This window comes from Ranitomeya imitator, chromosome 6, assembly GCF_032444005.1.
Source record: "Ranitomeya imitator isolate aRanImi1 chromosome 6, aRanImi1.pri, whole genome shotgun sequence".
Taxonomy (NCBI): Eukaryota; Metazoa; Chordata; class Amphibia; order Anura; family Dendrobatidae; genus Ranitomeya; species Ranitomeya imitator.
The window spans coordinates 78,802,619-78,829,863 of record NC_091287.1 but is presented as its reverse complement, the minus strand read 5'-3'; the positions used below and the strand labels follow the sequence as shown (position 1 = coordinate 78,829,863).

The 27,245-nt window shown below is 43.8% G+C and overlaps 1 protein-coding gene across 1 annotated transcript in view; it reads left to right on the top strand.

Annotated features, from left to right (window-relative positions):
* The window catches only part of DNAH11 (dynein axonemal heavy chain 11), a 380,134-nt gene that overhangs the window by 70,455 nt on the left and 282,434 nt on the right, over window positions 1-27,245 (top strand). Inside the window, exons 10-19 of the mRNA XM_069729806.1 lie at window positions 1,151-1,267; window positions 2,008-2,145; window positions 2,231-2,349; window positions 2,500-2,695; window positions 2,909-3,013; window positions 5,490-5,885; window positions 16,912-17,244; window positions 17,901-18,155; window positions 18,246-18,415; window positions 21,633-21,855. Of these exons, the coding sequence (XP_069585907.1) occupies window positions 1,151-1,267; window positions 2,008-2,145; window positions 2,231-2,349; window positions 2,500-2,695; window positions 2,909-3,013; window positions 5,490-5,885; window positions 16,912-17,244; window positions 17,901-18,155; window positions 18,246-18,415; window positions 21,633-21,855 (2,052 nt within the window). The remainder of the gene's footprint in view (window positions 1-1,150; window positions 1,268-2,007; window positions 2,146-2,230; window positions 2,350-2,499; window positions 2,696-2,908; window positions 3,014-5,489; window positions 5,886-16,911; window positions 17,245-17,900; window positions 18,156-18,245; window positions 18,416-21,632; window positions 21,856-27,245) is intronic.

Genomic DNA, 27,245 nt, shown 5'->3' with positions numbered 1-27,245 from the left:
TACCCAATCCATGCGGCCCTGCTGACTTTTCAGACCAAAGGTCCGCTGTGGCTGCTGGTTAGGCCCCATCTGCCTTGATGAAAGGAAACTCCCTCTGTCCCTTCACTTTAGCCTTTCCCACTCTGGGTTAGTCCCAACCCTTAACTTTACCTTTCCCTATCAACTGCCTGTGGCTGGACAAAACACAACCCATTACTAATAACACAATGCTAAATACATTGCACATCAAAAATAAATTTCAACAATGCAGGTGTCTTCAAAGGGGAACGTGGGCAGAACTTCAATCTTCTGACCCCACCCAGCCCCCAAGCGACTTAAGATAGCGGGAAGCTGATGTGTTGAGTTTAATAGGAAATTATTCGCTTTCCTGTATACTGCAATACTGTAGCTTTGCAGGATATCGATCAAGGGTTCAAGCCATAACAGCAGGTTCTAGTTCCTAATATAACTTATATAATAAAATTAAAGAAATAAAAAAATCAAGGTATTTGATATATTCATGTCTGGAAATGTCCAGTCTTTCAGAATGTAAAATTATTTAACCCATACCACAAAATTATGGTCTTCTGTGAACGCCAGCCAGGAGTACTGTCATAACAGATAACGGGGGCTTCAGCAGACCTCTGGATGTCACAGCAACCATTCCGTGCTCGAGAATCACGTACACGTTGCTGGGTCATTAGTGTGTCCCACGGGACGTGCCATGTAATTGTTGCTGTCACAGATTTAACCCAGCCATCATCTCCCAGCCCGCATCAAGATCAGGGAGCCAACATATGATGTACCAGTCATCAGGTGTCAATAAGGGGCTGATGAATAGCTATGAAAACAAAATCCAAAAAACAATGGCAGAATTTAGTTTTTATTTTCCATATTTTTCCCCACTTCGAATTTTTTTCCATTTTTTTCAGGATATATTCTAAAGTAAAATAAATAGTGTAATGCAAAACCATATGTTATCCGACAAAAACCAAGCCCTCATATAGCTATGCTGACGAAAAAATAAAAAAGTTATGGCTCTTAAAAGAATGGAAGAAATAAAATCGTAGAGACCAAGATGTTAGCTTCTAAATTATCGCTATAGCAATTTGTGTGAATTGGTCTAATATATATTGTGAAATATTTCTTTTAATATTTTTTTTTTTTGCAGGTATTTGAAAATGACTACACTGAGTTTAAAGCCAAAGTTTTAGACCTCGAGACTCAGATTGCAACAATGATATGTCTTGCTTTTAAAGATTGCTCTGGCCTGAAGTCTGCTTTCAAGGTAAACGTGTGTTTAACGTGTGAAAAAAATTACATTATTGAGGACAAGTCCATAAAATGGATATATTAAAAAAGCAAGAAGTAAAGCAGCTAAAAGCCCAATTTTAATATGTGCTTTTCTTCAAATATTCTAATTTTATGGACCATCCATACAGTACAATTCTATGGCATTAAATGTTTTTCTTTTTTTTTTAATTGGTTATATTAGGTGAGAGATATTGACTGCTGTGACAGAGTCACTGGCACAGTATATGAGGGGAGATATGTGTCACTGTGCATGTTGGCGTCAGTGGTATGAAACCAGGATATGTTTCCTCCAGCACACTAAGTGTTGGGAGGGTTATAGTAAGCTGCATACATGGTCTGGTTTTATGTGAGCACTCATAGAGTGGGAGGGAGGGTGCTCACCATCTCTCCCTGCAGAGCCAACACCGGCATGTGTACTAGCAGGACCTGCATCGATGTCACAATCATGTGATCATCACATGGTGCTGGTTAAATACCTGCACATGAGAGAGAGTCTGTGTGGTGTCCGCAAGACTCCTGTTCTTCATGAAATCTCTATTTTCTCATCTTGGGAACAAGCTTTAGACATGAGAACTCATCCACTATCGTACTGCCTTATAAAAGCCTGACCTCTAAATTCCAAATTTTCATCATTTGTTGACGTTGCTTTCAGTGAACCATATGATTCCTCATTGTAGATTTTATATTTTGCTTTATTAATTCTTTGTTTCCTAGCTCTTGGCTATCGCTGGTTATTTTCTTGAAAGACCGACCATATTGGATTTATTCAGCTCAAACTATTTCACACTTCTTCAGATGTTTAGTAACGAACTTGACAAATGCAAGATCTTATATGATGAGCAAGTCAGTCAGGTGAGAACCAAATCATTGTAAAATGTTATATCATATTATCCATAGTAATCTTCCCAAACTCATATAATCTTTAATTTTTTCACAGATGGAGAATTTTATGGTACACAAAAATATGCCACTACTTTCGGGAATCCTGAAATGGACCAAGGAGCTGAAAGACAGGATACAGACAATGTGGTCCAACTTCAGGTTCATCCAGCATGAGTAAGCTGCTGTCATATCGTACTTGTCAATACCTAGGCTTGGATACTTGTAAATGCATCCAAATTTTTGTGAAAATTTGCTAATTTGCTCTCATCCAGTGAAATGAGCATTATTTTCATGAAAACCCATCCTATTCTACTATTTGTTTAGAAGCATGGAAAGTCCAGAAGCTTCATCCATTTATCAGAAATATATGGAGATGATGACTTTGCTAGACCAACATGAGGACAAGGCATATGACCTGTGGATATCTCAAGTGGATGATGTCTGCAACTTCAATCTAGACCAACCACTGATAAAACGTAACCATGATGATGGTCTTCTTAGTGTCAACTTTGATCCTAAGGTAGATAACCTTTTATTTTTTATATGGAAATAAAATTTTAATTACATTTTGAGGTATGAAGGGATTGCAGAGTTTAGTTTTGATTACATGGCCTCCATAATTTTGTCCTTCGTAGGGTGTTAGGATTGTTATTGTACATTTCAGTTACCAATTTATTTTTGTAATTTTAAAGAATTTGACATTTACTATTTCTCTGGCTAATTCTTTCTACAGTTAGTGGCGGTATTAAGGGAGGTCAAATATCTTCAAGTACTGAATCACACAGATCTACCCAAGGCTGCTTTAGATATCTTTGAAAAGAAGGAAATCCTACACAAGGTATGTCTGTTTCATGGTAACATTTAAGATTTTGTTTGCAAAGTATTTTATACCTTAAATTACCGGTATCTGTCAGAAATATGGAGCTTCCAGATAAAAAAAAGGTTTCAAATGAATCTGTCACCAAATGTCACTGTATAAACTGCATACCTTTTATTAAACAGATTTCTCTGATCTGATGAGACTAGTGTACTTTCTCTTAAAAATCTATGTCAAAATTGCTGTATAAAACGTTTATAACATTTTACCGCCCACCCAGCGAAATTAAAGTGAGCGTTATATGAGTCCAGATGCCTCTACCTTGTGCCAGTCATTACACTGGTTACCCATCCACTCAAGAATCCAGTACAAAACTACTACCCTCATCCACAAAGCACTCCATGGCTCAGCACCACCCTACATCTCCTCTCTGGTCTCAGTCTACCACCCTACCCGTGCCCTCCGCTCCGCTGATGACCTCAGGTTAGCATCCTCAATAATCAGAACCTCCCACTCCCGTCTCCAAGACTTTACACGTGCTGCGCCGATTCTTTGGAATGCACTACCTAGGATAATACGATTAATCCCCAATCCCCACAGTTTTAAGCGTGCCCTAAAAACTCATTTGTTCAGACTGGCCTACCGCCTCAATGCATTAACCTAACGATCCCTGTGTGGCCTATATTAAAAAAAAAAAAAAAAAATTAATTAACTGGTTCATGCAGCTTTACATGAACACCCAAGCCTTACACTATGGCTGGTCCGAATAACTATAGCAATTGTTACCATCCACCTCTCGTGTCTCCCCTTTTCCTCATAGTTTGTAAGCTTACGAGCAGGGCCCTCACTCCTCTTGGTATCTGTTTTGAACTGTATTTCTGTTATGCTGTAATGTCTATTGTATGTACAAGTCCCCTCTATAATTTGTAAAGCGCTGCGGAATATGTTGGCGCTATATAAATAAAAATTATTATTATTATTATTAGATAAATAGATATACAGTCATCATGGCATGAAAGTACACCAGCCTCATCAGGATAAAAAAAAGAGGTAAAAACTTTGTACACATTAGACCCATGTAACTAATCTATTATATAGTTATGTATTTTTAAATAAAATTGTGTTTATTTTTTTTTTTTGTATTTTCTGACTCCATGTCTTCATTATAATTTTACATATTTATTTTATTATTATTATTTATACATTTATTGTTTTATATAACAGGTTGTATGTAGGCTATATAGCTTTACATCTATTGGTGGTCCCAGGGCTGGTGCTTGCATCTGTCACACATTTATAGCATAAACAATGGATTTTTTGCATTTAGGTTTGATCAAAAATGTTGCACCTTTTTGCTTTTAAGGCTGGTGTCACACTGACCGTATGGAAAATCGGTCCGAGTCTCCCTGCCGAGAGCCGCACAAGTGTTCTCCGTATGGTCATCTGTGTGTAATGCGTTTGCAATGCGATGATGCGATTTTCTCACACCTATGTATCCGTATGACATCCGTATGACATGCATATAGCTTTACATTTCTCACTGCTATTCCCCATTGAATTTAATGGCTCAGTAGGCTGAAATGAGGAAAATGTGTGCGTGTTTGTCGCAATTCACACTGATAGTCCGTGTGGTGTCCGAGTTTTTCTCGCACCCACAGGCTTGCATTGGCGAGTATCGGACGATATACACGTACAATCTCAGCATGCTGCGATTTTACACGCACATAGAATACGCCCGAGAAAAAAATGGTGATGTAAAAAATGGTGATGTGAGCTGCCCCATAGATTAACACTGGTCCGAGTGCTGTGTGATGTTTTCTCGCATAGTACTCATCCGTATTGTACGCTAGTGTGACCCGGCCCAAGGCTGTTTCCCTGGCTACAGAATGAGAATCTGTCAGATAGCCAATGGTTTGTAACAATTTCCATTATCTTTCTTTTTACTGAACTCTTCTATTCTGATTTATGACCACATGACTGTTGAGCTGAACTTTGATGTGGTCATAAATCAGTTGAGAGGAGCTCAGAAGAACACAGATAACAGCTACAAACTCCCAATATGAACTATCAAACTGGCAGATTCTCAGAGTATTCATTCTGCAGCCACCAATGTTCAGGGTAACAAACGGCCCATAAAAGCCAACTAGTACAAACTTTCAAATCCAACCTACCAGTAATTGCTAAAATTATTTTTAAGCCAATATATATATGAATTTTGGTTAAAAAATAAAACAATAATAATAAACAAATAATATTCCCCATCTCCCAGAGGGTATCAAGAGGGTATCAAGTCCAGGGGTCAACTTGCAATGTTCAGTGCTGCATTAATTATCAGAAGATGTAGTTTGGGCTTATAGATAGAAGACGATGAGTTTGCATGGATAATGATTGCATTATTCTAATTTTGAATCAAGTTGTTGTATTCACAGTTTTCATGATTCTATTGCAGACAACCTCATTATTTCCATTTCTAACATTTTTCTTATTTTTGTAAAAGTATATTGGCAGCCTGGAGCTTGCGGTCCATTGGTACAATACAGTGAAGAAGTCCGTGCTAGAAGTGGAATACCCTTTGATTAAGGATGACATGGCGGCTATCGATGAACAGCTACGAGATGCAGAGGAGCGTTACACCTGGAACAGCGGAGACTGCTGGGACTATATTGTACACGTGAAGTCCGTTATCTATGATTTGGAGCGGAGATTACAGAAATCTAAAGACAATATAACCACAATGCAGCAGATTATGAATTCATGGGCTGAACAGGCATTGTTTTCACGGAGAGACAACAAAAAGGAATCGCTCATTAATCTGGAAGACAAAAATGAAAGATTAAGTAAAAAGTATAAATCCATCCAAGAAGATGGCAGCAGACTGCGCAGTCTTGCTGAGGTTTGTTATTTTTCTTTAAGTGTACAATTACAAATTTTCTCTGTGACTTAAACCACCTGTTTACTAGAAAAACCAGCATTACCCACACATAATTTCAATGATTTCGTATGCTGGAGCAATATGTAATACAAGGAAAGCACTTTCCATAATTAACTACCCTGCTTCATCTAATGCATAATAGCAGATGATGAGATAAATCATAACTAGAGTTGAGCAAATTTTTAAAAATTCGGTTCCGATTACAATCGGTGTCAAATATTGTATTTGCAATATTCGCCGAACATCATTGGAGTCAGTGGGAGTCGAAATGACAGAATATGTTCAGAACCAATCATCAAATATAAATTTGGTACAAATATGGCAAATTCATATTCAGCGACCGATTCTGAAAATATTCGCTCAACTCTAATCATAACCCACCTTTAGCACCATTTTTTTTTTATTCGTTTAGGTCCAAAATTCTGTGCTGATAAATTGCTTTATATACAGTACAGACCAAAAGTTTGGACACACCTTCTCATTTAAAGATTTGTCTGTATTTTCATGACTATGAAAAATGTACATTCACACTGAAGGCATCAAAACAATGAATTAACACATGTGGAATTATATACTTAATTTCACTTGTTTCACACGTTTTGGTTATGTCTTATATTCTAGGTTCTTCAAAGTAGCCACCTTTTGCTTTGATGACTGCTTTGCACACTCTTGGCATTCTCTTAATGAGCTCAAGAGGTAGTCACTGGGAATGGTCTTCCAACAATCTTGAAGGAGTTCCCAGAGATGCTTAGCACTTGTTGGCCCTTTTGCCTTCACTCTGCGGTCCAGCTCACCCCAAATCATCTCGATTGGGTTCAGGTCTGGTGACTGTGGAGGCCAGGTCATCTGGCGTAGCACCCCATCACTCTCCTTCTTGGTCAAATAGCCCTTACACAGCCTGGAGGTGTGTTTGGGGGTCATTGTCCTGTTGAAAAATAAATGATGGTCCAACTAAACGCAAACCGGATGGAATAGCATGCCGCTGCAAGATGTTGTGGTAGCCATGCTGGTTCAGTATGCCTTCAATTTTGAATAAATCCCCAACAGTGTCACCAGCAAAGCACCCCCACACCATCACACCACCTCCTCCATGCTTGACAGTGGGAACCAGGCATGTAGAGTCCATCCGTTCACCTTTTCTGTGTCGCACAAAGACACGGTGGTTGGAACCAAAGATCTCAAATTTGGACTCCTCAGACCAAAGCACAGATTTCCACTGGTCTAATGTCCATTCCTTGTGTTCTTTAGCCCAAACAAGTCTCTTCTGCTTGTTGCCTATCCTTAGCAGTGGTTTCCTAGCAGCTATGTTACCATGAAGGTCTGCTGCACAAAGTCTCCTCTTAACAGTTGTTGTAGAGATGTGTCTGCTGATAGAACTCTGTGTGGCATTGACCTGGTCTCTAATCTGAGCTGCTGTTAACCTGCGATTTCTGAGGCTGGTGACTCGGATAAACTTATCCTCAGAAGCAGAGGTGACTCTTGGTCTTTCTTTCCTGGAGCTGTCCTCATGTGAGCCAGTTTCTTTGTAGCGCTTGATGGTTTTTGCAACTGCACTTGGGGACACTTTAAAAATTTTCCCAATTTTTCGGACTGACCTTCATTTCTTAAAGTAATGATGGCCACTTGTATTTCTTTACTTAGCTGCTTTTTATTCGGTCGTCCATGACAGCACTACGGAGAGAGGGGATCCGCCCTTCAGGAACAGGAAACCTACAGATACATAAGGGCGGCACCTCTCCCCACGCATCAGTTGGTTTCCTGTTCCTGGAGGACAGGATTCCCTACAGATTTTCTTCAGTCACCTATCAAGCACCCAGGCCGGCTGTCCGACCCAGGTAGCGAGGGGGTCTCCTACCTCGGGCAGTGCGGGTCCCTGGAAGCGCCACGGTGGGCCCGGGTAGGGCTCCACGACAGTGAGCGGTGCAGTGGGGAGCAGCGTCCGGAGGAGGTCTGTCTCTGTGGCCGGCGAAGGTGAGTATATCTCCCTCACCCCCCCGGTCCTTTCGCTCTCCCGTGCCCCGGTCCTCCCTACCTCTGGCTCCTATCCGTGCGGCGCGGACTTCCCGGTGCGCCCCTCTGCGCTCCTTTGGGGGGGGGGGGCGGGTCCGGGGGTCGGGCGCCGGCTTCGGCCGGTATCGCCGCTGTGCTGGCCATGTGCGGTGTAGCGGCGTGTGGCTGGGGGATCCGGCGGCGCCGGCCTCCGGGCTCTTCCCTGAGCGCTCCGGCGTTACCGGAAGTGACGCGAGGGGGGGCGGAGCCGGGACCGGAAGTTAGACGCCGGCCGGCTTCGCTGGGGATACCGCTGTCCTGCATGCGGTGGGAGCGGCGGGGGGGGGGAGCGTTCAGGGGCGGGGGAGGGTCGAGCATGGTCCGGGGCAGGGGGGGATTGATTAGGCTGGCCATGCACACCTGCACATGTTCCGGATGGGGGAGGGCTATATATGGCCAATTACACTGCTGCAGAGTTGCTGATAGCATCTACAGCTATGGAGGTGCCAGAAGCTGCCGGTGACCTGCTGGAGCAAGAGGACAGATCCTCGGAGGCAAATACCCAGCAGAAGACCCGCGGGCGCAGTGCTCAGGCCAGTCGCAGATCAAGACAGAAGGATCTGGACCGACCCCCCAGTAATCCGGTACCTACCGCTACTGCCTGGGTAACAGATCTTCGTGAATGTACCCTGATGCAGTCTTTCCTATGTTTATTTCCGTAGGGGAAAAAGAGCGCTGGTAAATCAAAAAACAAGGAGTGCGCGCTATGCGCTTGCCCTTTGCCAGACGCCTACCCTAAGAGACTTTGTCAGTCGTGTGTGCGGCAGACGGTAGGAAATAGATAAATGGGATACTATATAGCGGTAGCACCAGAGGAAATTACATAGCCTTTTTTCTCCGCTCCCATAGGTGGCGGAGGAGTCTCCCGATTTCACATCAAATCTTAGGGAGATTATCAGGAAGGAGGTGAAGGATTCCCTGAAATCCCTATCCCGGGGGGAGCCTTCCAAAAGGAGAAGGGAGCCTAGCGCCTCAAATTCGGATTCGTCTGTTGGCCCAAGTAGGGAGAATGATTCAGACGCCTCTGTCTCCTCAGCGTCCTCTTCGGAAGAAGAGTCTAACCGGTTCTGTTTCCCATTGGACCAAATGGACAAACTGATTAAATCAGTTAGATCCACTATGGGGGTGGCGGATGAAAGACCAGAACTGTCAGCCCAGGACTTAATGTTTGGCGGCCTAGACCCTAAAAAACGTAGGTCTTTTCCGCTCAATGACAAGGTCCAAAACCTCATTAAAAAAGAAGGGAAGAAGCCAGAGAAAAAAGGCTCTTTTCCACCGGCCTTTAAACGAAGATACCCCTTTGAGGACCCCATGGTGAACACATGGGATAAGGCACCAAAATTAGACGCGGCGGTGTCTAAGGCATCCAAAAAATCTTCTATCCCCTTTGATGACATGGCTTCCCTAAAGGATCCTCTAGATAAAAAGGCTGACTCGTTCCTTAAAGGGACATGGGAAATGTCGGCTGGTGCCTTGAGACCGGCGGTAGCTGCGACATGCGCAGCCAGATCAATGATGGTCTGGCTAGATCAGCTGGGGTCTAAATTGGAAGAAGGTGTTTCCAGAGATTCCATGTTGAAATTCCTGCCAACAATCCAAAATGCTGCTGCCTTTCTCGCAGATGCTTCTGCGGATTCCGCAAGAATGGCGGCTAGAGCGGCAGGACTATCGAACGCAGCACGCAGGGCCCTATGGCTGAAATGTTGGCCGGGTGACCTTCAGTCCAGATCTCGTCTGTGCTCCATCCCATGTGAAGGGGAATACCTGTTTGGACCAGTCCTAGATGAGCTGCTAGAGAAAGCCGGAGATGAGAAGAAGAAGTTTCCTAATCTTCCAACTACTTCTTACCGGCGCCCCTTCGCAGGGAAAAGATTCTTTCGGAGGAGACCGGCCAGAGATCAGAGCAGATGGGACGAGAAAAAGAAGAGAGGTACTGGGTTCCTGTTTGGTGGAGGACGTCAGGAGCCACCCCGTGAAGTCAAAAAACCACCCCAATGACTAGTCGCCCCGGTGGGAGGTAGACTATCTGCCTTCTACCTGGCCTGGTCCAAGATCTCCAGTAGTGATTGGATTTTGGGGTTGATAGCTACGGGTCTGCGGCTAGAATTCTCCTCTATCCCTCAGAACTTCTTCAGAGTCACCCCTCTCAGATCCTCTCCAGCGGAACAGGCGGCCCTGGAAGCGGAAGTTCACGATCTGCTCAATAAAAATGTCTTATCCGAGGTTCCGGAAGGAGAACAGGGTAGTGGTTTCTACTCTCCTCTATTCCTAATAAGTAAACCAGACGGCTCCTTCAGAACAATTATCAACCTTAGAGCGCTGAATAATTTTCTGACCATTCAACCATTTAAAATGGAAACTATTAATACCGCAATAAAGTTGCTGTTTAAAAACTGCTTTATGGTAGTATTAGATTTGAAGGACGCCTATTACCATATCCCTATTTATGCAGGTCACCAACGATACCTGAGGGTGGCGGTACGATTGGATGGGGTAATAAGACACTTCCAGTATAGGGCCCTTCCCTTTGGGATTTCAGTCGCCCCTCGGGTATTTACCAAGGTAATGGCGGAAGTTATGGCACACCTTCATGAGTCCAACATTCTAATAATCCCCTACCTGGACGATCTCCTTATCGTAGGTAAAACGGCGGATCACTGTCTAGAACAGTTACATAAAGTGATGTCGGCTCTAGAGCGTCTGGGGTGGATGCTAAACATTAAAAAATCACGGTTACAGCCCATGACGGTGCAGCGATTTTTAGGCCTGACCCTGGATTCCCAGGTTCAGGAATGCCGTTTGCCTCAAGAAAAAATTAATCGCCTGTACCTTCAGGTGCTGAATGCCTCAAAAAACCCCACCATGTCCCTACGAAGAGCCATGTCTCTGTTAGGCTCTCTCTCGTCCTGTATTCCGGCGGTCCGATGGGCTCAGTATCATACGAGGATACTACAGGGCGAGGTACTGTTACATCAAAAAAGGTTGGGAGGAGGTCTAGACAGTCTGCTGACCCTATCCCAAGACACTGTGGTATCCCTCGAGTGGTGGTTAGATCAAAAGAACCTGTCCACAGGGGTCCCCTGGGAGTATAATATAACTCGTATTATCACCTCGGACGCTAGCCCTTCTGGGTGGGGGGCTCACATGGGGGATTCATTGGTCCAGGGGCTTTGGGATCATGATCAGATGGAGATGTCTTCCAATCTAAAGGAGTTAACGGCTGTGGAGCAGGCGGTTAAAACACTCCTTGTCTGTCTACAGGGCCACCACGTGCGGGTATTCTCGGACAATCGAGTCACCGTGGCATACATAAATCACCAAGGCGGGACTCGTTCCAGATCCCTGATGTGTGTAGCAGATCGTCTGTTTCATCTAGCAGAGCAACATCTTCTCTCGTTGACGGCTCTACACATAAAAGGGGCAGAAAACACTACAGCGGATTTCTTAAGTCGCAACACATTAAGGCAGGGAGAGTGGTCCCTGAACAGCACCATCTTCGACCTTATCGTGGAAAGGTGGGGACAACCAGAGGTAGACCTGTTTGCCACAAAAGGAAACAGGAAAGTTGCACAGTTCTGCTCTCTGAACCCCAGAGAAAATCCCCTGTCAGTAGACGCCCTCCTCATAGACTGGAACTTCAGGCTAGCCTACGCCTTTCCTCCCCTGTCTCTACTTCCTCTGGTGGTGAGGAAAATCAGGAAGGACAAGGCCACAGTGATCGTAATTGCCCCCTTCTGGCCCAGAAGGACGTGGTTTCCATGCCTGAGGGCTATGTCGATATCCGATCCATGGGTCTTGCCAGACATTCCGGATCTCCTATCCCAGGGCCCAGTCTACCATCCTCGAGCGGTTGGCCTTCATCTGACGGCGTGGATTTTGAGCGGGCGCTACTAAAAGATAGGGGGTTCTCGCCAGCCCTCATTAACACGCTGCTGAAAAGCAGGAAAATGATAACCACAAAAATCTGTCAGAATCTGGAAGAGGTTTCTTCAGAACTCGGGGGCAACAGCTGGACAGTCAATACCGATTGTCCAGATCTTGGAATTCTTACAAAGGGGGTTAGATATGGGGTTATCCCCAAATACTCTTAAGGTGCAGGTATCAGCCTTGGGGGCCCTTTTTGGCTGCAACATCGCTGAGAATCACTGGGTCAGCAGATTCATCAGGGCAACAAAGCGGTCTAGACCAATTGTGAAGGATAGAGTCATGCCTTGGGACCTGAACCTAGTCCTCTCAGCCTTGACAGAGGCCCCATTTGAGCCAATTACTTCAGCCTCTATTAAAAATCTTTCCCTTAAGGTAGCCTTCCTGGTGGCCATAACATCGGCGCGTAGGATAGGCGACATCTAAGCATTATCCAGGGTTCCCCCTTACATGCAGCTTAGGGATGATAGAGTGATACTATCCCCTGATCCAGCATATCTCCCTAAGGTAGTGTCCAGTTTCCACAGAACACAGGAAATAGTCCTTCCATCTTTCCTCCCCAGTCCTACCAACGATAAGGAGAGGAAGTTACACACCTTAGATGTAAGAAGATGTATCCTGCAGTATCTAGCGGTAACTGATTCCTGGAAGTTAGATAATGCCTTATTCGTGTCCTATCAGGGTAGTAGGAAAGGGCATAGAGCATCGAAGTCTACTCTAGCTAGATGGATCAGGGAGGCTATCTCGCTGGCTTATATCTCAAAGAGCAAGCCGGCGCCTGAAGGTCTTAAAGCGCATTCCGCTAGAGCTATGGCGGCTTCGTGGGCGGAAAGATTGGAGGTGTCGATCGACCAGATTTGTAAGGCTGCTACTTGGTCTTCTCCAAACACTTTCTATAACCATTATAGATTGAACCTGGGTGCCTCCTCTGACCTCTCTTTTGGTGTAAGGGTGCTGCAAGCTGTAGTCCCTCCCTAGTTAGTTACTCTCTGTAATTCTCTCCGTAGTGCTGTCATGGACGACCGAATAAAGTCTTAGTTACTCACCGGTTAACGGTGTTTTTCGGAGTCCATGACAGCACCTGTACATACCCTCCCGTCTTCTTAAAGTTCTGGGTGTACACCTCTTCCTTTATTTATATATAATTCACGGGTAGTGAATAGTTAATCTTGTATTATTGTTTATTGTGTATGCTATTAACCTTGGTGGTCCTCTTATGCTCTGTAAACCAACTGATGCGTGGGGAGAGGTGCCGCCCTTATGTATCTGTAGGTTTCCTGTTCCTGAAGGGCGGATCCCCTCTCTCCGTAGTGCTGTCATGGACTCCGAAAAACACCGTTAACCGGTGAGTAACTAAGACTTTTCTTGCCATAATGCAAATTTTATTCAGTATTCTATTCAGTAGGACTATCAGCTGTGTATCCACCAGACTTCTGCACAACACAACTGATGGTCCCAACCCCATTTATAAGGCAAGAAATCCCACTTATTACACCTGACAGGGCACACCTGTTAAGTGAAAACCATTCCCGATGACTTCCTCTTGAAGCTCATCAAGAGAATGCCAAGAGTGTGCAAAGCAGTCATCAAAGAAAAAGGGGGCTACTTTGAAGAACCTAGAATATAAGACATAATTTCAGTTTAACATTTTTTTGTTAAGTATATAATTCCACATGTGGTAATTCATTGTTTTGATGCCTTCAGTGTGAATGTAAAATTTTCATAGTCATGAAAATACAGAAAAATCTTTAAATGAGAAGGTGTGTCCAAACTTCTAGTCTGTACTGTATCTTCATAGCAGTTTCTGCTCTAATTGTCCATGACACCGCTCTAGATCCCCTCTATAACTACTGTATATAATTGGGGTCTGTTCAAATTTTGTTTTTACTTCATTTGAAAGCTCCCTCCCACTGAATTTGGAAAACATATCCATGCACTCAGAGCAGGATTAACAGGTGTTTTTTTTTTTGCATACAGTGGTCTGGTTTGCGCAGCAGATATACCACGAATAAAAAGTCTACACACCCCTGTTAAAATGCCAGGTTTTTGTCATGTAAAAAAAATTATATCCTGAAGAATCATTTCAGATTTTTTCAACTTTTAATGTCATCCATAATCTCTACTATACTAATCCATTGAGAAACAACCTGAAATCGTTTTGAAAGGGAAAATGCTAAAATAACTAAATTAAAATAATGTGGTTGCATCCCTTTTATTATTCGGGATGTGGTTGTGTTCAAATTTAGCCAGTCACATTTAATCTCGTGTTAAATAGTAGTCAGTATACAGCTGCCATCATTTACAGTGATTCGTATTAACCACATATAACATTTAGCTGTTCTAGTAGGATTTTCCTGACATTTCCTTAGTTGCATTTTACAGTAAAAGCCATAGTCCATAAACTGCTTACAACACAGCAAAGGAATCACATTGTTGAAAGTTATGTGAGGAAATGTGTACAAAACAATGTCCAAGTCATTAAATATCCCATGGAACACTGTCAAGACGATCACAAAAAAGTGGATTAAATTTGTCACAACAGTGGCATTATCAAAAACTTAACATCCCTCAAAAAATGGTTTTGGAGGCTGTCCAGAGTCCCACAGCAACATTGAAGGAGTTGCATGAATTTCGTGCAAGTCCTAGTTGAGTACTGCATATGAAAATAATCTCCTATATTCTTCATATGTCCCGTCTCGCCTGTGGGACAGGGTGGCATTATGCAAGTTTTTTTTTTTTTGTTTTGTTTTTTTAATACTAAGGAAAATCTCCAAACTCTATGTTTTGCCAAAACCTACATCAAGTCTGCAAAAAGCATGTGGGAAAATGTGTTTTGTTGAGAGCAAGGTTGAACTTTTTGGCCAGAATTCCAAAAAGTATGTTTGGTACAATGCCTGCATTGTGCATCACCAGAAGAACACCATACCCACAGTGAAGCTTGGCGGAGGCAGCATTGTTCTTTTAGGGCTGTTTTTTGGCAGCTGGAAGTGAGTTTTAGGCAAGATGGGGGAATTAAGAGCAATTACAGATATCAATCAATTTTGCAACAAACCTTCAGGTCTCTGCTAAAAAGCTAAAGAGGAATTTCCCCTTCAGCATAACGACGACTATAAGCATGCCTCCAAATCAACAAAAGAATGGTTCCTCAGAATAAAATCAAAGTTTTGGAATGATTCAGCTAGAGTCCAGACCTGAATCAAATTGAAAATCCTGTAGGTTGACCTCAAGAGGGAACTGTACACAGGAGATGCCCTCACAATCTGAAAGAGTTAGAGCTGCTGCAAGGAAGAGTGGGCAAAGTGACCATTTTAGATGTGCCGTGCCCAAAAAGACTGAATGTTATCATAAATTCAAATACTTCAACAAAGTAGTAGATTAAGGGTGTGAATACGTATGCAACCACATTATTTTAATTCTATATTATTCCTTTTTTTAACTCAAAAAGATTTCAGTAAATTTTTGATCAGGGTCATTTGGATGTTTTGGGTTGTCATTATGATTTAAAAAGAGAATACACAGTAGTTTGACAATAAATGGCTTCACTCAACTACTAACCACTAGTGGAGAAAGTTTTGGTGTTATCATTCATATTCTCTGAAAAAAGGCCAAGAAAGCAAAAATTCTGCCAGGGTATGTAAACTTTTGAGCACAGCTGTATCTTTTATGTTGCCTATGTCAAAGGCTTCTGTTGGAGGTACAACACAGGGAATACTCCCAGGCTCAGCATATACCTTCAGTAGAAGCAAAAAGCTAGATGTGACCAGAGCTTTAAAGGGAATCTGTCACCCCATTTTTGGCCTATAAGCTGCGGCCACCGCTATCAGGGGCTTATCTACAGCATGCTGTAATGCTATAGATAAGCCCCCGATGTAACCTGAAAGATGAGAAAAACAAGTTAGATCATACTCACCCAGGGGCAGATAAAGTATGCCTGCGCAAGAGCCGCAACAGGAAGCAAAGAAGAGGACGTCATCGTATAAAGATGGGAGGTGCCGGACCCAGCCCGCGACGCCCATCGGACCGGACCGCATCGGAGCCGCCCCTGGGTGAGTATAATCTAACTTGTTTTTCTTATCTTTCAGGTTACATCGCGGGCTTATCTACAGCATTACGGAATGCTGTAGATAACCGCCTAATGGCGGTAGCCGCAGCTTATAGGCCAAAAATGGGGTGACAGATTTCCTTTAAAGAGGTATTCCCATATGCATTTATCACATATTAACATTATATGCCACAAATGTCTAAAAGATGTTGGTCCTATTTCTGGAACTTGCACCTTTTCAGAGAATCAGGTTCTTCCAATCCAGATTAACTCTGATGAGGTGGCCGATGCATCCAGGTGGGAAACTAAATGGAGCACATTGCAGTACTTAAACTGTAAAGCGCTGCGCAATATGTTGGCGCTATATAAATAAAGATTATTATTATTAATACTCTCTCCATTCGCTTTTATGGGAGTTGGAGAGACCATACACATGACAGACCTATTTATTGAAATGTTTGAGTTTGGTCTGTAAATTGAACCAAACTGGAGCAAGCCTCCATTTTTGTTTTCTTTTTGTGAACCATTGGTGCTATAAAGCCATGGAATAACAGGTGTATGTGCTATGTACTGGAAAAATTGAACTTGTGAATTCGACCTAACCATGTAAATGATAATCTTCCAACAATAGGATGAGCCTGAGAACCTACTATATACTATCCATGCAGTGAAATTAATAACACTACAGTATGCAATAGACTCCTGAACTCGCCCTAGTGGAGGCAAATGTTATCTTTACGCTCTATAACTTTGCTCAACACATAAAAAAACTGTGTCTTCAACTACCATAAAGATGGGTATTTGGATACCTCCAGGATTCTGCTTAGCATAGAATATAACTACTGGTAAAGCTGTTAGATAGGAGACAAATGTATTTGCTTGTCTCTTAAATTCATTCTTCTCTTCTTACATTTCATAACATGGATGAATCCACCATAATTTGTACACTTATGTCAAATCATTTTTCCCCAGGAAAACATGAAACTTCTAAAGGCCGTTCCAGATGTAGATGCATGGAAAATCTATATGGAGTACATGGACGACATTGTGACAGATGGACTCTATAATACTATTTTTCATTCTTTGGAGTTCTTTGTAGACAACACAGATGATAGATTAAAGCCGACTCCTTTATTTGAGGCACAAATGTGTCTGAGTGGTAATGAAATTGTATTTAAGCCCTCCTTACAGAAAGAAGATGGAGATGGTCTCTATGACCTCGTGGAAGAACTTCTAGGTGACATTTTTAAAATATCAGGACAAGTGAAGAGAATTGCAAAACATTTTGGTGAAGACAATTACCAGGTAATTGCCCAACGGTTATGGGAAAAGCTCAGAAACTGTTAGATTACATGATGACATGTTTCATTGTTCCCAGGGACATTGCTAAGGTCTTAAAAAAACAGAACATAATAAGGAGCTATGCTATGATCGGATGATATACCCCCTATCAGTACACTATCTGATTATTACTGTGTAATAAACATCAGCAATATTTGGATTGATTGATGAAATTTTCTTTTCTGTACCTCATACGTGTAGCTCAGACCTCCATAACCACTTCTCCCAGTCATGACTTGTCTTTTCAGAGTTTGCCTTGCATAGTGTTGATGCCCCTTTTGTTCTGCACCCAATAATAGTAACTCTTAGTGCCCCTGTAGCTATAATCTGAGAACTTGATGCTATTTGGGGACAGAAAGATCATTTTAACAATCATTCTGTTCCCTTCTGTATTTGTTGAACTTGTTAAACCGGCTAGTGAATGAGTGTCGATCGATTTGTTAATATGGTTAATTGGCGCTCGTTACCTAGCCAAAATAAGCCTGTTTCATCTGAGCCGGTATATCAGATTTTAGGGAACTCCTTTCCTAACATTCTTCTAGCGAGTTTGCTATCTTTAAGTAAGATTTGGCTAGAAATATTAACCGTGTTATGTTCTGATCTTTTCTTATGCGTCTCAGAATGACCTAGATGAAATGAGTGACCTTTCAGAAATCCGACAAGGAATTATGGAGAAGATTACAATTGTTATTAGCAAAGTCTTAGATTTCAGAAGCACATATGATTCCTATTCTTACCTGTGGACGGATGACAGATCCGAGTTCATGAGACAGTTTCTTTTATATGGTCATGTGTTAACATCAGAAGAAATAGAGGCCCATGTTGATGATGGAGTTCTGGAAAATCCACCCTCCATAGATCAATTTAAAGACCAGGTAATAAAAATAAGTCACATTAAATCTGAATCTAACTCCTCCTCCACTTAAAAAAACTGCAATAATTTAGAAATTTTCTTTTCATTCTAGATTGACATCTATGAAAACCTTTATACCCAGATGTTTTCTTCTGAGGATACCATGGTTTTTGAAAGTTGGTTCAGGCTGGATTTAAAGCCTTTTAAAATGAGCATGCTTGTGGTCATAAGGAAATGGAGCTGGATGTTTAAGGAGCATCTTCTCAGATTTGTTGTTGACAGGTGAGCAGTCCCTGCTTTACTGGATACTTTTGGTATGGCTATTTTATCGAGTTATTTCTGAGGGCAAACATACTCATAGTGTTGTAACTAAATTCAGCAGCTTGAATTTTACACTCAAATCCACCTATTAGATGTTAGTTTGCCGGATTATCAGATTTCCTACATTTGTATAAAGCACCACCCTAGGGTTTTTTGTTTTTAATTGCACATCTGGAGTGGTGCAACTATTCCCTGATCCTAGTATTATACTCACCAGCCAGCATCTTCAGCTGTTCCTGACCACTGTTCAGCGCCACCATCTTGTGACTGCAACTTCTGACTTACCGGAAGTCAGAGGTAATAGTCACAAGTACTCAATGTAAATCTAAACGAGCCCTTTTCTGGCTCTTTTAAACTTACATTGAGTAGTGACTTACGGCAAACACTGGAGCCATCCGGCAGGTCACAACCTGTAGAAGACTGACCGCAGCGGCGCAGATAACGGAAGAAAGTGGCGGCTGGTAAAATATAAAACCCGCTGGAGTGCTGCTTTAATTGGGCCAACAAAAATGTTTGTCATATCTTTCTTATTAGGGACACACAACGTCTTCCTCACTTCATACTGTGTACGGTCTCCTTCCTTAAAGGGAACCTGTCACCCCCCAAAAAATGATATGCGGCCACCGGCATCAGGGGCTTATCTACAGCATTCGATAATGCTGTAGATAAGCCCCTGATGTATCCTGAAAGATGAGAAAAAGAGGTTAGATTATACTCACCCAGGGGCGGTCCTGGTCCAAAGGGCGTTGCGGTCCAGGGCCTCCTATCTTCTTACCATGACATCGTCTTCTTGTCTTCACGCCGCTGCTCAGGCGCAGGCGTACTTTGTCTGCCCTGTTGAGGGCAGAGCAAAGTACTGCAGTGCGCAGGCGCTGGGCCTCTCTGACCTTTCCCGATGCCTGCGCACTGCAGTACTTTGCTCTGCCCTCAACAGGGCAGACAAAGTGCGCCGGAGCTGTGGCATGAAGACAAGAAGAGGACGTCATTGTAAGAAGAAAGGAGGCCTTTGACCGGACCGCGACGCCCATCAGACCGGACCGCAGCGGGACCACCCCTGGGTGAGTATAATCTAACCTCTTTTTCTCATCTTTCAGGATACATCGGGGGCTTATCTACAGCATACCAGAATGCTGTAGATAAGCCCCTGATGCCGGTGGGCCCAGCTCATCTTCGATTTTTGGGTGACCGATTCCCGTTAATATATTCCAATGTCTTTGCAGTCACCAAACAGTTCTCTTAGCTAACCATAAATAAACAATAGGAAGGAGAGAAATCAAACATTTCTATCTCCCTTTATCTGAGACTACAGACTACATGCTGTGAGAGGGGACAGGGAGCAGAACTTCCGCTCACAGCATTATTGTTAAGGTACCTTCACACATAACGATATTGTTAACGATATCGTTGCTTTTTGTGACGTAGCAACGATATCGTTAATAAAATCGTTGTGTGACAGCGACCAACGATCAGGCCCCTGCTGGGAGATCGTTGGTCGCTGAAGAAAGTCCAGAACTTTATTTCGTCGCTGGACTCCCTGCTGACATCGCTGGATTGGCTTGTGTGACACCGATTCAGCGATGTCGTCACTGGTAACCAGGGTAAACATCGGGTAACTAAGCGCAGGGCCGCGCTTAGTAACCCGATGTTTACCCTGGTTACCATCCTAAAAGTAAAAAAAACAAACAGTACATACTTACCTACCGCTGTCTGTCCCCGGCGCTGTGCTCTGCACTCCTCCTGCTCTGGCTGTGAGCGTCGGTCAGCCGGAAAGCAGAGCGGTGACGTCACCGCTCTGCTTTCCGGCCGCTGTGCTCACAGCCAGTACAGGAGGAGTGCAGAGAAGCTGAGCGCCGGGGACAGACAGCGGTCTGTACTGTTTGTTTTTTTTACTTTTAGGATGGTAACCAGGGTAAACATCGGGTTACTAAGCGCGGCCCTGCGCTTAGTTACCCGATGTTTACCCTGGTTACCGGCATCGTTGGTCGCTGGAGAGCGGTCTGTGTGACAGCTCTCCAGCGACCAAACAGCGACGCTGCAGCGATCCGGATCGTTGTCGGTATCGCTGCAGCGTCGCTTAATGTGAAGGGGCCTTTAGCCATGAATCCAAGAAGTAGTTGTAGAAAATGTTCTCAGAACTGCTCCGTTGTAAAACTATATTGTATGAACATAATTTTCCAAGTAGGGTTTTATTTTTCCATTGAAGTTAGCTGTAAGACACAAATACAACAGTAATAATTAGTTTTTAAATATTAATTTCCTTTAAATGTGTCTAGAAATATTTTTTTCATTCTATAATATCTTAATGATTTTTATGTGTGCAATATTAATTTGATTCTGCTTTGAGTGTTAGTGTTAATACGTGTGCTGTGTTAATGCAGTGCTTGAATTCAATGCAAATTTTGCATAGTTAAAACAGAATTATTTTACTTCTCTTTTATTTAATGCGCTCCTACTTTTGGTTTCAACAGCATCATCAACCCAGCATGTGTGAGCACACACTCATTGCTTCCACTTTTAATAGAGACATGGCATATGTGGGTCATCCATTTTCAAGTGCATTCCATATTATTCCTGTTGGACTTATAAGCTTATAATGGGGTCTATCTGGGTTGCAATGTTTCCAATGGTAGAAATAGCTCTAGACCCCATTCTGTTCTTGCCTTAAAGTAGCATTCCCATTAAAGATTTTATCTTCTAAATAAAATTGTAATCATCATGTTATATAGCGCTGCCTACCTACAATTGCTCATTTTGCCTTTCTACCCAGTTAATTCTTCTCTCTTCTCTTTTCTATGCTCTATGTAGAAACATGAGTTATCCCCCTCTTCAACTCCTGACCCAGCTGCTCTGCTTCTCCCCCTTGCCAGGGACTTTTGCAGGGAAATTTTACCTCCTGTTGCTTCATAGAGCTTAGAAAGATTCAGCTAGTCAGTTTTTAATGACGTGATGTCATAGATTTGATGGAAAAGAGAAAAATTAACTGGGTAGGAAGGCAAAATGAGCAATTGTAAGTACACAGTGCTGTATGATATGACGATTGCAATATATTAAGAGGATACAAATTTTGATGGGAGGAGGAGGGCTTCTTTAAAGGAAAATACAGAATGGGATAAATGCCAGTGTGAACAGGGAATTACATTTTTGTGCACGGATATAAAAATGTTTTGTATTTTCTTAGTTTGTCTGACCTGGAGGAATTTGTTGAGGTGACAGATGCTGGTCTTCAGCAGAAAGTGCCAGAAGGAGATTACAGTGCACTCATTGGCGTTATGGAGCACATTATGGCTGTGAGAGACAGACAGGCAGCAACCGACGAGCTCTTCGAACCTATTAAACAGACCATTACTTTGTTAGAAAGTTATGGGCAAAAACTGCCAGATCAGATTTACACACAACTGGAGGTAAATTTTCTCTGTGCATTACCAGCTTGCTTGTTCTATTTTATTAAAAATGGAGGTCAAGGCTGCTTATGCTTAAAATTAAGAAGCTGTACTATCCTCTAGTTCCAACTTTCTCTTGAGTTCTATGTTTGCAAGGTATGTAATGGTGACATCATGTCTACAGCACCATTATTGCAGCAAATCAATGTGAATTGTTTTGTGCCACCTACGTCAGCATCCACTCTGAGCCCAATGATTGACTGCAGCGGTCACGTGCTGTACATGTGATGTCACTCACCAGCCAAGTAAGCAAAGAAATCCAGCAAGCTGTGAACCTGGAACTGCAAAGGTACGGATTACTTATTTTATTATTGTAAAGTACACTTCTTGAAAAAATAAAGGGAACCCTAAAATCCCACATCCTAGATATCACCGAATGAAATATTCCAGTTGCAAATCTTTATTCATTACATAGTGGAATGTGTTGAGAACAATAAAACATAAAAATGATCAATGTAAATCACATCTAATATCCCATGGAGGTCTGGGTTTGGAATGATACTCAAAATAGAAGTGGAAAATCAAATTACAGGCTGATCCAACTTCAGTGGAAATGCCTCAAGACAAGGAAATGATGCTCAGTAGTGTGCGTGACCTCCACGTGCCCGTGTGACAAATGCCTAAGCATGCTCCTGATGAGGCGGCAGATGGTCTCCTGAGGGATCTCCTCCCAGACCTGGACTAAAGCATCCGCCAACTCCTGGACTGTCTGTGGTGCAACGTGACGTTGGTGGGTGATGCGAGACATGATGTCACAGATGTGTTCAATCGGATTCAGGTCTGGGGAACGGGCAGCCAGTCCATAGCTTCAATGCCTTCATCTTACAGGAACTAATGACACACTCCAGCCACATGAGGTCTGGCATTGTCCTGGATTAGGAGGAACCCAGGGCCAACCGCACCAGCATATGGTCTCACAAGGGGTCTGAGGATCTCATCTCGGTATCTAGTGGCAGTCAGGCTACCTCTGGCGAGCACATGGAGGGCTGTGCGTTCCTCCAAAGAAATGCCACCCCACACCATTACTGACCCACTGCGAAACCGGTCATACTGAAGGATGTTGCAGGCAGCAGATCGCTCTCCACGGCTTCTCCAGTCTCTGTCACGTCTGTCACATGTGCTCAGTGTGAACCTGCTTTCATCTGTGAAGAGCACAGGGCGCCAGTGGCCAATTTGCCAATCCTGGCTTCCTGCACGGTGTTGGGCTGTGAGCACAACCCCCATCTGCGGACGTCGGGCACTCAGACCATCCTCATGAAGTCTGTTTCTAACCATTTGTGCAGACACATGCACATCTGTAGCCTGCTGGAGGTCATTTTGCAGGGCTCTGGCAATTCTCCTGTTCCTCCTTGCACAAAGGCTGAGGTAGCGGTCCTACTGCTGGGTTGTTGCCCTCTTACGGCCCCCTACACATCTCCTGTGTACTGGCCTGTCTCTTGATAGCGCCTCCAACCTCTGGACACTACGCTGACAGACACAGCAAACCTTCTTGCCACAGCTCGCATTCATGTGCCATCCTGGATGAGCTGTACTGCCTGAGTCATTTGTGTGGGTTGTAGAGTCCGTCTCATGCTACCACGAGTGTGAAAGCAGAACCAACATTTAAAAGTGACCAAAACATCAGCCAGAAAGCATTGGTAGTATAGAAAGGTAGGAGACAAAAAAAGCGCAAATAGGGTCTTATCCCCAGGATTGTTTCCAATCAATTATGAGAGTACTGCTCACCTGGTGGTAAACAGTAAAGGCGTGTAGTTGTCAGCTGCTGCAGATCCACAGGTCGGCGTTGCGACCTCTCAGAACCGTTATAATAGATGAATGTGGATAAAATCCGCGCTGCTGCAACAAATGATGGATCCAGATATAGTTATAAGATGTTCGAGTGGTTTATTCAACGCGTTTCGAAGCTCATGGCTTCTTCTTCAGGAAGTTTCCACAGAAAGATTCTGTGCGCTACCACCCACAGCACGATGTTGTTTATTAGAGTATAATAAATTGCTCCGAGGGGTTTGTCTGGCGCGGTCGTAGCCAGTTTTTATAGACCTTCGGCTGTATCCCCGAGCTATAAGCCTTTGCTTTAGGTCATCGGCCTGATGTTCAAATCTAGCCTCGGAGGAACAGATTCGCCGCATCCTGAGGAATTGTCCGACCGGGACGGCCCTGACAGTGGCTGGATAATGCGCAGAGGTGGCTTGCAATAACGAGTTGACAGACGTCGGTTTCCTGAAGACATCCGTCTGGATACGCTGGTCAGAGTCTACCTCCAGATGGATGTCCAGGAAATCGACCGTAGTTGTATTGGAAGTATACGTAAGGTGTATATTGCACGAATCGTCGTTAAGACACCTCATAAAATCCTTGAGCTGGTGGACAGATCCCCCCCCCCCCACAAAAACAGAATGTCGTCAATGTAGCGATACCAGCACAGCACATGGGCAGCGGACGGTGGGCCCCCATCGCCAAAGATCTCCCTCTCCCATGCGCCAAGGAAGAGGTTGGCGTACGAAGACGCACACGCCGCGCCCATGGCTGTGCCACGCTTCTGGAGATAAAAGTTGTCCTTGAAGACAAAGAAATTGTGGGTGAGGATATAGTCCACCAGCTCGAGGATAAGCTCACGTAAGGGGCCGTCCAGGTCGGAGGTCCCCAGGAAGCGGCGAACAGCGTCCAAGTCCTGACTATGGTCAATGCAGGTATACAGGCTCTCGACGTCGGCTGTCACAAAAATGGTGCCTGGGTCCACAAGGATGCAGTCGACCCTCGACAGGACGTCTGTGGTGGCCCTTACATATGAAGGTAGAGTTTCCACTAACGGTTTTAGATAATCTATATATATAATTGTCTAAGGGTTTTTCCGTCTGTCTGTCTGTCGGTCTGTCTGTCCTGGAAATCCCGCGTCTCTGATTGGTCGAGGCCGCCAGGCCTCGACCAATCAGCGACGAGCACAGTATCTATCGACGGCCTCGACCAATCAGAGACGGGCACAGCGACGATGATGTCATAAAGGACGTAGAAATCCCACGTCTCTGATTGGTCGAGGCCGCCAGGCCTCGACCAATCAGCAACGGGCACAGTATCGACGTAGATGTCATAATGGTTGCCATGGCGACAAAGATGTCATAAAGGTTGCCTCGACCAATCAGCGACGGGCACAGTCTGCCGCGAATTCTGGAATCATCATTGTCCATATACTACGGGGACATGCATATTCTAGAATACCCGATTCGTTAGAATCGGGCCACAATCTAGTAGTCAATAAATTGACAAATAGGGTGACAAATACCGTCAATCCCAGACACAATGGGACGACCCGGTGGGTCGAGGGCATCCTTGTGGACCTTGGGTAACAAGTAAAAAGTCTAGACCCTAGGAGACCTGACGATCAATCCATCAAATACTTGCTTAGTAATGGTATTGGCCTCAAGAGCCCTAATAAGGATACTCTGTAAGTCCTGTAGAAAAGAGGGTGTGGGATTGGAGGATAGCCTGAGGTAAGTACTTGTCTTTGAGCTGGCGAAAAGCCTCCCGCTCATACTTCACACACGGCCAGACCACCACATTTCCCCCCTTGTCTGCTGGCTTAAAAACGACATCTCTCAAAGATTGTAATTGATTAACAGCCAACCGCTGTCTGAGTGAGGTTGTCATAAGTCCGCCGGGATGAGAGCTTCTTCAAGTCATCACTCACCAACCTTGTAAAAATCTCAATCGCTGGGGACAGAGACAAGGGGGGGAATCTGGCGGATCTAGGCTGGGCAGAAGGGGAACTTACATAGTATAGATGTACATTGTTCCTCAAGCAAACCCTCCAAATTACGGAGTGTTTCCTTCTCAAGGTCACTCATCTCTTCCACAGCCTCTCCTCTAGTATGGAGCTTCTTGAGGAAAAGCTTGTGAGCGAATAAGTGGAGATCTTTCAGTGCTGCAAAGTAATTGAAGGCATTAGTAGGAGAGAACGTCAGGCCCCTAGTAAGAACATCCAACTGGTCCTCCGTAAATACATGTGATGACAAATTTAATACCTGTATGCCCCCCTGTGTGCCCGCCTGGGCAATCCCTCCTCCCGATGTTTTGTTTTTGGTATACTGTCTTGTTGCCATTCGCTTGTTACTAGGCCCAAGGGTTGATGAAGCACCAGTTTTGGGACATATGGGTGGTATCCTCGTCATGGGTGGACCTGTTAGAGCGTGTGGAGGTAGATCTAGACCTCAAATAGTTACTGCTCCTTGATTTGGCACGGGATCGTCCAGATGGATTCTGCCACCTATATGCTCTAGAGTTGCTTGTCCAGGACATCTTGCTGGAACTTTTTGGCTTTAGTCGATTGAATGTCACTGGCCCATTTCTTGAGCTCAGCGTCAGTTTCGTCGTTTAATTTCTTCAGGGCATCCCCCGTCATATCTCTCTGTAGGATAGCTTGTAAGCCATCAATTTCGGATTCAATAGAGACCAGTGACATGAAGCCCTTTGAACAGGTATTAGAAAGCTCCTCCCATTTGTTTTTAAACTCCTCATTGGCAACTGGGAATGAAGGAAAGACCTGGACACGAAGGCCCCTAGGAATAAGGTCTTTTTGGATGTATTTATCTAGGAACTCGTGGTTCCACCATTATCCCCTTCAGTATTGTCCTGGATAACATCATTAAGTTGTGCACGCCAGGTACGATCGCGCGCACGGAAGTCCATAGTGGTACTGGGATGAACTGTGAAACACACAGAAATAATTAATAATATACAAAATCCCAACAACATGACAACGGTCTGGGAGGAGACACCCACAAAATAATGGGCCCCCAGACAAGTTAGATCCGCTCCACAAATATCATATACAGTGGGGCAAAAAAGTATTTAGTCAGTCAGCAATAGTGCAAGTTCCACCACTTAAAAAGATGAGAGGCGTCTGTAATTTACATCATAGGTAGACCTCAACTATGGGAGACAAACTGAGAAAAAAAAATCCAGAAAATCACATTGTCTGTTTTTTTTAACATTTTATTTGCATATTATGGTGGAAAATAAGTATTTGGTCAGAAACGAAATTTCATCTCAATACTTTGTAATATATCCTTTGTTGGCAATGACAGAGGTCAAACGTTTTCTGTAAGTCTTCACAAGGTTGCCACACACTGTTGTTGGTATGTTGGCCCATTCCTCCATGCAGATCTCCTCTAGAGCAGTGATGTTTTTGGCTTTTCGCTTGGCAACACGGACTTTCAACTCCCTCCAAAGGTTTTCTATAGGGTTGAGATCTGGAGACTGGCTAGGCCACTACAGGACCTTGAAATGCTTCTTACGAAGCCACTCCTTCGTTGCCCTGGCGGTGTGCTTTGGATCATTGTCATGTTGAAAGACCC